Source organism: Lottia gigantea, assembly GCF_000327385.1.
Source record: "Lottia gigantea unplaced genomic scaffold LOTGIsca_347, whole genome shotgun sequence".
NCBI classification, from domain to species: Eukaryota; Metazoa; Mollusca; class Gastropoda; family Lottiidae; genus Lottia; species Lottia gigantea.
This window is the reverse complement of record NW_008709177.1, coordinates 41,562-53,680: the sequence shown is the minus strand read 5'-3', so window position 1 is coordinate 53,680 and position 12,119 is coordinate 41,562. Positions and strand designations below refer to the sequence as shown.

Below are 12,119 nucleotides of genomic sequence, written 5' to 3'. Positions count from 1 at the left end.
ATGAGTGGCCGATCGAGAAAGGTCAAAAAGTATCTTTTGTTTTTCCAGACTATCGTACATGGATACTTATGATTGGTTGAAATTCTTAATTATATACAATAAGAACATAATAATATGATTAAGAATACATGATAATTCATTAGAAACACTAATTAATCAAATAGTTTGCTTAATTTGACACTAAAATATAAGGAAACCCATCTTTAACTATTTTTACGAATTTTTAGTCAATGGTGGTAAATCGAAACTGTTCATCGAAAAAGTGTCAAATAAGAACTTGTCCAAGATCTCATCAATATATATGATCACACGAAAATTCATTTAAATCAGATGAAAGATGAAAACTGTACTTCTTTTGCGCACAGAAACAAATTTTGCGATAGTACAATCGATTGTACTTTCCATTGACACCAAAATCAATCAAATTGGGTAAATAGAATATTTGTCTCTATGTATATTAGGTTACATGACAATTTTTAAATGGCAATAGCTTAGTGACTTATTATCGTTCAACAAAAATGAAGATAAATTAACAAAAGTCAAGGTCATAAGACACAAGCCACGAAAATCAATCAAATTGGGTAATCTGTTAATTATTTATTTTGATTGAAGAAATGAGCGCGCTACAATAATATTCTTTAATCTTAAGATGTTAAGCTCTCCAGACTGTTTCATGAAGTTTATTGATTTGAATTCCACTATATAATGTATTATAACATGTATCGAGGAAGGTGATATAAACTCTTCACTGAGCGATTTGATGTGTCAAAGCTACACTGTAAAAAAAATCTCCATCAATCAACAGAAAAAATTCCGGCAGCTGATTTACCAGAATAAATATTTTGTAGTCAGTTAAATAACAGAATTTCTCGTTCCATATTTGCTTTGAATAACAGAAATATTTTTACAAGAAATCTGTTAAATTACACAATGACTAAAATAATTCCTTTCATTTACAGAAAATAGAAAGGATATTCTGGTAAATCAGCTGCCGGAATTTAGTCTTTAATTTCTGTATAAAAAACAGTTTTTTTAATAATTTTTTTTACAGATATTCTGTTTAATCTGAAATCACGTTATTTTCCTGTAAAATAACAAAACTTTTTACTTTTGATATTTATTGATATCATTTGATTTAAAATAATGATTAAATGATGGTAACTACACCTTTAGTTTTATATTTAATTGAACAAATGGCTATATAAAAACACTTTCTTGCACAAAAGCAAGTTATGAACATGAAATGAATGAGGTGACACAATTCAACATTATTCATTAAGTCCAAATAAGGCCATAATATTTAAATCTAATTAATTACAAAATATTACCTTCATAAAAACATTTTTAAAAGCCGTATCTCTAATACTCCTTCACCAATTATATAATTCTCTGAGTAATTATTGCAATTTGTTGAAATGAAAAAGTGCTAATGTTTTTTCTGTGTAACTGATTTAATCACAGCTACAACATGCACATAACTTTTGAAATTTAACAAAATTAACTTCAATGAAATCCACAAATTAAATCATAAAATCAATGACGTCATCCTAAATAATTATGACATACATGATTGACATCATTATTTAGGAGCGAGTTTGTGTTATTGATACCCATACTTACAGGAAAAACATAAATAGCAACTATTTGGCTAACAATGACTCGTAAATGAAATAAAACATGAGAACCCTTATAATCATCAAGGGTACATAGTAAAATAAATAGTTATACATACACACAACATTAAAACAATAGCTTACTGCCCACTGGCAACTTTTAGATAGAAAAATAAAAGTCTTTAGTGATTAATATCATACATTACATTCATGATGCATTTGTAGTATGGATTTACTGCTATATATACATTTTTTTTTCATTAATCTGTATAGCTCCAAATCTGACCCTATCCATTGACATTTTATTCAGATGGGATGATGTAACTGAATTGTGGTCCTGACATGATATGTCCTTTTCCATGGGAGTTGCTTCATTATAAAAGCAAATGAGCTTCTGTAATGGCGTAAATTCTTCAAAACTAGTGACTTCAAAATGGGTCGGAGCAACTCCAATGAAATTTGACTGATCTTAAACCAAGTTCCAACATACAATCCAAACATTACATTAATCGGAGGAACTGGGTAGGGCCAGATTTGTTGGGCGATTATCTATACTGTTAGATACATATCTTTTTCAATCATTCACAACAATCCAAATTATCATTAAGTTTAACAATTACAATAATATATACATATCAAGTTTCCTTAAAGATGGGTTCCCTTATTTTCATTTATAAAAATGAAAATGCTAATACTTATATGAATAGAAAATAGGTGTTCTAATGACTTGGAAAAATACCAGTTTGTCTCACATGTCCATAATTAATTCATAATTCGCTTAATAAGAAGAGAATTTCCAGCAGAATTCCAATGAGTGACCGATCAAGAAAGGTCAGAAAGCCTTTTTTGTTTATCCAGATGGATAATGGACATTTGTGATTGGTTAAAACTCTTAATTTAATGTAATAAGAACATAATGATATGATTAAAAATACATAATTCATTAGAAACACCAATTAATCAAATAGTTTGCTTAATTTGACACTAAAAAATAAGAATACTAATGTTTAAAGATGGGTTTCCTTATGTTTTAGTGACAAATTAAGCAAAGTATTTGATTGATTGGTGTTTCTAATGAATTATCATGTATTCTTAATCATATCATTATGTTCTTATTGCATATCCTTAAAAGTTTTAACCAATCATAAATGTCCATGTATGTTCAGTCTGGATAAACTAATCGTTCACTCATTGGAATTCTGCTGGTAATTCTCTTCTTATTTAGCTAATTATGAATTAATTCCAAGTCATTAAAACACCTCTACTTTATATTCTTATAAATATTAGTATTTTCATGTTCATAAATAAAAATAAGGGAACCATCTTTAAGATCAGATAAAACCAATAGCCCTATAAGAATTATGGACGGATGGACCAACAGAAGTAAGTACCAACGACAAATTACTTCCCCATGGAAATGTGGGCATACAAAAAAGTAAACCATTGAAGTGTCATTCGATAGCTGATAAATCACATTCCAAGTATGCCTCATACTTAGCTAGGTCTGCAGCAAATTTGAGTACTTGGTCATTTACACTAATCTTCTTCTTCTTATTTTTAGGAATAAATGAATTTTCATACCTAAACTTCAAAATAAACCTGCAATAGACCAATATAAATTTTACGCTCCATTCACAAAATTGTTTTGATACAGTCCATAATGCACTGCAATATTCAAGTCCTAAGTAAACTGAATTGTAGCATCAAACAACTTGTAGGTTTTTATGATATTTTCAGAACTCATAACACAAAGATCCTACTTTTGTTTGGACAAGCTATTGGCTATAACTGAAGGATTTTCTGAAAATCTACTAGTAATTATATTTTAAGAAAATCACAACATATTAAGTGAGAAGTAAAAGATTATTACTGCTTGATAAATGATAAAAAAAATAGGAAAGTCAAAAAATCAAAGCTGTCTGGTTGAAAGTAAAGAGAGGAAGAAAGACTAATTTTACTTACCTTTGGAAAGCTTTCAATGTATTCATTAATTTTTTAGGAAAACAAATATCAAAAATAAAAAAGGCTGCAAATTGCATGGCCATTGCTACTGAAAGACTTGGAATATCTTTATCAACTATCAAAACATATTTAGAAGCATGAAATATTGATGGACCTGGAAGATACAATCAAAATAAAGCATGGCATTTGATCAATATATTGCTTAGTAACTAATGCTGCTGGGAGCTGTAGATCTTTGATTACACTCTCAACATAATCTGGTGGATGCAAAAGAGCAGTAAACCCGAATGAATGTTAAGCTTATATTTCTTAATTCATGAAGCCAAAATGTTCATGTATCTCAATCAAGATTAAAAAGTAAAAGTACCTACCAATAGCAACTATGCAGGGTGTGCACGGAAGTTTTTCTGTCTTTAATGAATCCTGAAATAAAAGTCAGTTAAATACTTATTATCCTGTACCTGATATGAAATATAAAACATCACCGTACTTGCTCGTTCTGCTGTACCCATAACATAATCTAAGTGTATGCCAAGGCATACGGTTTTAAAATCAAGGCATACAGTTTTAAAATAGCTTTATAGCATACCTGACATACTATCAATTCTTTTAGATCTTCTTTGAAGATCATCACAAGCATCACATAAGACCAGGTTACATTAGGCTTTGATTGTAAATCTTGTAATTCAGAAAGATTGTATGAGTCGTTCTGGTCATTAAGGTAATTATAGACTCTTGTACTCTGAAGTTCCCCAATTGAAGAAAACAACTTCATTAAATCAGCATTGGTTAGCAGTTCAAAGTGTTTCAAAAAGTATTCACTTTTGAATACAAAAGGCCACTTGGCTTTCACCATGCTTATGCTGGTATCTTTGGCCATCAGATCAGTTCTCTGATCCTCATATATACTGATCATAGTTTCCATTACATTTTTTTTTCCACATCACTCAGTTCATCCTTCAAAAATAAATCCTTCAGTTCATCTTCATTCAGTTGACATGATCCTGCAGAAGACTTGACGTCCAAGCGAGCCTTTTTTTGTTTTTCAGAAGAGTCCGGTCTGTTTTCATTGTCTCTTTTGGATTCTAAAGATAACATCAATTCTTCGATTCCATCAGAAATTAACATGCCATCCATTCGTTTCTCAAAGCATCTCGGGTATCTTCTTACAACTCTGGCAGAAACCTCTCGAAGGATTTTTCTAGAAATCCGATGGTTGTTTTGATTGATTTCTTCCCACAAAACCTTCACTAACAAGCATCTTTGTTTCTTATTTAGTAATTCTTCGTCTTCAAAGGTCTGAATAATATTTGTTGGGATTTTATTCCATGGAATTTGAATGGTGGGCTGAGACGGAGATACAGATGAACTGCTCTTTAAACTCGATGTTGGTGATTGCAGAGGTGATAAAACACTTATTTCAGTCGATTCTTGAGATTGACCTAAAACAAAAAAGTCTCATGATTTAGACAGCAGCAATTGAGGAGAGTATATTTTTCAGTGTGATTTGAGAGAAATTTTGCTAGCAGCAGCATTAGCCTTTACACACCAATAATGCTAGTATGTTTAATTATTAAATATATTTCATTGCTACTACAAATATACTGCATATTCAAATGACCATTTGTTTTGGTTGATTTGTCCAAATTCAAGTCGGTTTGTCAACCAAAATCAAAATCTTCAAAGCCAGTCTATTTCTTATAGAAGTAATACTATGAAATATAACAATAATACTACTTACAGGCAGTTGCTCTTCACATTTTACAACTGTCTTGAAGAATAAGTTATCAATCTCTGTGTTATCACTGGTAGTGATTTCCAAATGATCTTCAGGGATATTGAACCTTTCACTTACTAAAATTACAAATATGAAAACAATTTAAAAAAAAAACAAACACACACAAATAATTCAGATGAACATATTGGTAAGGTTAACATTAATGAATTTTCTTTTTCACCAGGGAAACCCTTTATCTGATGAGTGGGAAATTGTCAATAGCAAATGATGGAAAATGGAGTATCATGTTTAATGGTAAAAATTGTGTGTAAATCAATTTGCACATATTCGAACAAACAAGGGCCATGGTTTATTATACACAGTATGTTAAAAAAGAGACCTTCATCATATAGCCTTCGCTCTTCTGGCGAGGATTGATATGTGGGTTCATGACCGTTTTTCTTCTGTACATGGCTTCCTTCTTGTTATATATCCTCATGTTTACCCCCACTACTTCATTTCATCTGATGATGACACGTGTAAATTGTGTTGAAACGTTATGTGCTTTGTTATTAAAGAAGTGAGTTATGCCATAATATACCCCTTGTGTTTTTAAATGTCGTTCAAATCTTAGTATCACTTTAAATCAACATTTCAGAATACATGGATCTTCAGAGTGCTTATTCAGTGGACAAATCTGGTGCCATAAATAATAAATCCATACAATGTAATATTCATAAAACTAGAGTCATTTTGAAATACGCTTAAAGTGTTTTATTAATAATTACTTAGTTCAATTCGTATATCAACTTAAAAAGGGATTCTATTCTTCAATCCTAGCACCTGGCAAGTCCAAAAGATGAAAATATATTCACTTGTTGACACAATTTCAGACTGTCACTTTTAAAGGGGCTGATTCTTCATATTGTTTTATTATGAAAATTCTTTTTCCAAATCAATAAGTGTAACAAAGTTAGTTTAACTATAACTATACGTATTTTAATCTGTGTATATATTAATCTATAACTAAAATAACTAAAGAGAAGAAGAGGTGTAACCATAGAATAATAGTAGAATAAAAAGAGAAAAAACTTCAAAATACTTATTCGGTTATAAAGCTTACATTAAGTTTAAAACAGAATTTTAAAAAGAAGCAGTCTGTTTAACAGGAATACCGGTACATTGAGAAATATATGTAAATGAGGATTAGACCAGACCTATCTATGACCTTATTGGTACAATGTGTTTCAAAACTATGCAAGTGACCCCAAATGCCAAATATGTAGCTAACGGAAAATAGTCAAACATGTCATGAGAGAATTTTAACAGTTTAAAGCAGTTTACATTCATTCACTTATGCCCTCCAAACTTAGGCAAGCGAATAGCCTCAAACATTTCCACAATGCAATATGGTTCATTGTCTTTACTAAATAGAATATTACCTTACCAATTTGAAAAAGGTCAGAAGTGTCCAATAATATAAGATTGTCATTCTTGGAGTAGGTAATACCCCTGTAAACAATACTGTCGCAGATGAGAGAACTTTCCATATCTATTTTGCTACTTTTTATACTATTCTGTACAGTACTATTATAGTCCTCCATATTAAAAGGAATTGAATTTTGTATAAAAAGTTCATTGTCAAATAGACAACCACTAGAATAATATGCTTGCAAATATTGCTGTTGTTCAGATAGGGTGTATCCTATATTTTTGAAATTTTGAAACCTTCGTACACAACGCTTGAAATAGGAATGTTTTGATTCCATTCTCATCGTCCAAACTCTAATTAGAGGACCATATTGCAGAGTCAGTAAAGGGTAATGGTGTACATAATGATGTTTTGGTTTAAAGCTGACTTGAGGGAACAAACGTTTACGTTCACTTATATAAAGTAAGATCAATTCCTCCATGTAACTGATTTGTCCCAAACTGATGGATGGAGAACTGATGTAAAGAACCATTTCCTGGAGTGATAGTAATAGACTCCATACAGGATCTGTTCTATCACGGACATTCGTTGCAAAAAGTAGAGGGAAAAGTCTCAAAAGAGACCAAATTTGCATTGCATTTCCAGGCAATTTGACTTTGTGAGGTTTCAATGTACAAGGTCTATCAACTGCATCATTCAGTTTAAATGGGAATTTTTCAATATGACTATTTATATAATCGTAAGTCAGCCACTTGACTTTGACAAAATAATCAATCATAAGCTGCAAGTCATAAGCAACCACTCCTTCAAATAAATCATGTGCAATACAAGGAGGAAAGCCTGAACAAACATGAAAATGAGATAATTTATTTAAGACAGAATCTCTTTTAATACCTTTATATGTTTTTAAATCAGGATGGTCTTCGAGATGTTTCAGACAGTCCTTGTAATTTTTGTTCTAGGTTCTTTAGGTAATATATCTTTATCACTCTTTGCATGAAGGCAAAATCGGCACCAATATTCACCTGAAAAGTTTTCCACAAATCCACCTAAGTAATGTGAACCTAAATTATCCCCTAAACAAGATATTACTGTACCAAATAAAGGCCCTGTTATTCCATTTACATCAAAAAACCCTTCATTTTCAAACCGTTTGCAATCAGTAATGAAATTTTTAAACACCACTTCAGCACCGAATTCAGATAAATCCTTGTCCCGACATAGTGCAACAAGCTGGATTGTATCAATTTTGGATCTGTTCCATGGATAAAAGTTGCCTAATGTAAAATGAATACCAATCATCTTATGTTTTGTTTTTGCTGCACCTATTGGATTCACTATTTCAAAGGCATCTTGATAGAGCATAATTTGAATACGAGAATTATCTTGAAAAAAGGGATTGCTTTTAAAATGAGTGCCATCACGAATATCATGCAATTCATTCCGATTAAAATTAATAATTGGATTATTATACTGATCTAAAACTGATCTGTCTTGAAAGAGAGAGGCAATGAGTTTTTCTAAATGCACATAGTAACTATAAACAGGACCTTTAATATTTTGACCAATTTTACACTTTACTGGAGGAACATGTCTAAATTTTGATTTGTAATAAATATTCCTTCTGTAAGTTGAACGAAACGGGCCCTCATCTATGTCGGTTGCATGCAAAAACAGATTATGATTTTGAATTTCCACAAGCAACTGTTCTGCTACCTCATTTGAAAGTCCTTGTTCTACTAGTTTCCTTTTTAACATTTTCTTCATATTTTCCCAACCTAAGGAATACAGATTGCCAATTTCTTCGACTATGAACTGAATTGTGGACTGAGGGACCAATTGCTTAGCCTGCAATTTTAAGTAAAATAGAGCAAAGCTGGTCATTAAATTACTTTCATAGTCATCTATGCTACAATCTTCATTATTGTCTGTTATGGTTTCGTTAGTTTCGATATCTATATTGTCCCCAGTTCCCTCATGTTCAGTGTCGTCAAACTGATCTGTGAATTCTTTGTCAATTGCAGAATATTCTGTCTCTGCTGAATCGCATGTAATATTGTCATTAACAAATTGTTGATTGAAGCTATCTTTAGTCCAATTGTGATGTTTTCTTGTTAAGTGAGAAGAAAATGAGGACTTGATTTTAAACAAACTTTTACATGGATATATTGGACAGCATATTTCATCTCCTATAAACAAATGTGATTTTAAATGTGCAATCAAAGATTGTGGATTATCAGAAACCTCATGACAGTCAGCTACTGAGCATTTATAAACTGACGAAGTTGCAGAAGTCAACGCTGGCAATCTTGATATTCTAAGATTAAATCGTCGCTTTGTGTGATACCTAGACATATGAGTCTGCAACGCATTGTATGACTTGCAGAATTTATGACAAGAAGTTAAAGCACATGGAAATTTGACGTTTGCAATGTTTCTGTGAAATGCATAATGTGCACAGTAAGACTTTACTGACGTACATTTGTATTTACATACATGACATTCATACATTATTGACGAAGAGTGAGTGTGACACACTCAATATATAAACTTACAATGTCAACTTTTCAAATATGGCGTTTTTCCCGGAATCCTCTAGACTTCCACGAGGTTATAACACTCCATCATCCAGTCTGGTATAGTATAAGTCAATCAGCAATTAGACTCGATCATCCAAAAGTCTGGGTGTCAGAGACTAATAACCAATATTTGCGATCAATGAGTCGTTGTGTTGTCAACTATCAAGGAAAGAGAATCGTGTAGTTTTATAATTTTATGCATTTTTTATTGATGCGGATAACATTTACTTAGGTTTAATAATAATAAAATTAAAAAATGTTGTTCTATCGTTTATATTAGAATATAATATTAGTGACTTACCTTAAATATAAAGTGGGTAACAACGTTAATCATCTGTAAAAGTTGCTAACTGCTTCTTGCACTGAGATTTGTTTTCGGGCTGCGGCTTTACAAAACACGCGGGTTAGTTTTGAAACGGTCCTTCTTTTTTGTTAGATAGTTATTATCTTTAAACTATATACAATCAGAAGTGTGCTGAATAAACACAAACGAACGCTACGAAGTTTTCATAAATAAACAGTTATCCTGTCATAATTTTCTTTTAATTTACAGTGATTCTGTTATAATTTTCGTAAATTTACAGCGATGCTGTTATAATTTTCGTAAATTTACAGCAATGCTGTTATAATTTTCCGTAAGATAATTCTGTCAAAAATAGTATGTCAACGCATGCGCAGAATTCACTTATTCACAGACAATTTTGGGACATGCATAATAATAAAACAAAATTTACGTAAATTTACAGACAAATAACGTATTTGTTGTTAATTAACAGATAAATATAGCAAATTAATGTATTTTGCTATTACGGAACTAACATTCTGTTAATATAGGAGAAATGTACGTAAATCAACAGAAAACTATATGTATCAACAGAAATTTACGTGTATCAGCAGAAAAAACTGTGAAAATATCTGTGAAAAAAACGGACTTTTTTTACAGTGTAATATTGTTTATTTGTAATTCAAGTATTTAAAATTATCTTACCTGTGCGTTTACATATTGGGTTTTGATATCTCCATTCTTCCTCAACACATTCCAGCCCTTGTACCATCTTGAAACCTTCATTACATGTAATGACTATATTTCCATTGCAATCCTTATCAAAATTTGCGTCTGTTATATTAGGATACGTCGAACAACCTGTAAATTTAATTTTGATAATATTTGTTGCCATTATTTACTTCTGACTCGATACACTACCCCCCGACAATTATATCATCAAATATTTGTCTCAAGAACTACATGTTAATTTACTATTTACAGACAAAGATGATTTAAAATGTGTTTAAGCTAGTTATCCATGCTGCTGAAAAGAAAGTTGTCTTGAGTAAATTTCTTCTGACTCGGACTCTTCCCACAATAAAAAAGCTAACATAAATTTCGCCCAGATATACAAACTTAGACTCTAGATTCATAAAGCAACTTTTAGATAATAAATAAAATATTTACCGGCGTCTGTAAGAATAAGTATAACTGAAATCAACAGAACGGAACATAATAGGTTATTCATGGTTTTAACATTATATTTATAGAGACTTGTTGATACACTGTCGAATGCTAGATTTGGTCACGTATTTATAGTAAATGCAAAATCGCCCACTGAACAGATGTTTCTTTGAAGACTGTAAATTAATATTTTATACCAGCAGATCAATGATAGATGATCATTATTATTTAACAGAACTTTTTAACGAAAGGTTACCATTAACATTTCACCAAAATATTCTACAGGTAAAATGTAAAACAATAATAATACTAGAACTGTGAACAGCTTAACCCTTGGCTTTTGAACCTTTTGATACTCCTAGTCTGTTAACTTTCAAACCTGGTGTTCTTAACCCTTGGCTTTTGAACCTTTTGATACTCCTAGCCTGTTAACTTTCAAAACTGGTGCTCTTAACCCTTGGCTTTTGAACCTTTTGATACTCTTAGCCTGTTAGCTTTCAACCCTGGTGCTTTTAACCCTTGGCTTTTGAAACTTTTGATACTCTTAGCCTGTTAGCTTTCAACCCTGGTGCTTTTAACCCTTGGCTTTTTAACCTTTTGATACTCCTAGCCTGTTAGCTTTCAACCGTGGTGCTCATCTCAAAATTCTCAATTTGTAAAGAATAATACAGAGAAAAGTTACGTATAAGGGCCTAAAAAATCGTCAGCAACACGAGCGGGCACACAAGCGAAATTTTTTAGTGATTTTAAAAATTGTCGCAATCATTACATACCCCAATATTGTCTTAGTTGGGTCTAACATCTATTTTATTGACAACTTTAAGTGGCCTTATTAAGTTGTATTGGTCTTAAATTCCCCAAAAATGATATTAATATTTCACTTGTTATGATTTGATGCCTACAGATTTCAACAGCAGTCTTACCGATTGCGACATTTCTGCCGAAGAAAGTACCATTGATCCATAAATTGGCATTTGACCGTATATGTTTGAACCAAAGTAGCCGAATTCCGAAATTAATTCCGTTATTGTAGCCCGTTCCACTATGAAATTAAAAAGACCAGATCGATAATAAATATTAATTTTTAGGGCGATGCTTATGCGACGAAGGAATTTGGTTCATATTTCTTTCCTACTAAGACTAAGAAATCTCGTGTCAGTGCCTGTTTACAAAATCACGTGTGGACTTACGTACACACGTTCCATATAATATTTGGCAAAACTGTAAATAACCACTATAAACTATAAAATATCCTTATCAGTAGGCCTACAATTTCTTTTAATTTTATTTTGTCAGTGTGGGCTTGTGAAGAAATGCCAACATGAGATTAAAAACAGCCTACAATTTGTGAACAAGAGATTAAATT

General features: G+C 31.5%; 2 protein-coding genes across 2 annotated transcripts; both read right to left on the bottom strand.

Annotated features, from left to right (window-relative positions):
• Positions 1-3,064: 3,064 nt before the first annotated feature.
• LOTGIDRAFT_175695 (hypothetical protein) lies at positions 3,065-4,431 on the bottom strand (the record flags this gene model as incomplete). The annotated part of the gene is made up of 4 exons (XM_009058588.1): positions 3,065-3,212; positions 3,576-3,729; positions 3,947-3,998; positions 4,165-4,431. 4 exons carry the CDS (start codon positions 4,429-4,431, stop codon positions 3,065-3,067), a joined length of 621 nt encoding a protein of 206 aa, XP_009056836.1.
• Positions 4,432-7,657: 3,226 nt separating this feature from the next.
• On the bottom strand, positions 7,658-10,481 carry LOTGIDRAFT_175694 (hypothetical protein; the record flags this gene model as incomplete). The annotated part of the gene is made up of 2 exons (XM_009058587.1): positions 7,658-8,913; positions 10,292-10,481. 2 exons carry the CDS (start codon positions 10,479-10,481, stop codon positions 7,658-7,660), a joined length of 1,446 nt encoding a protein of 481 aa, XP_009056835.1.
• Between the last annotated feature and the right edge of the window lie 1,638 nt (positions 10,482-12,119).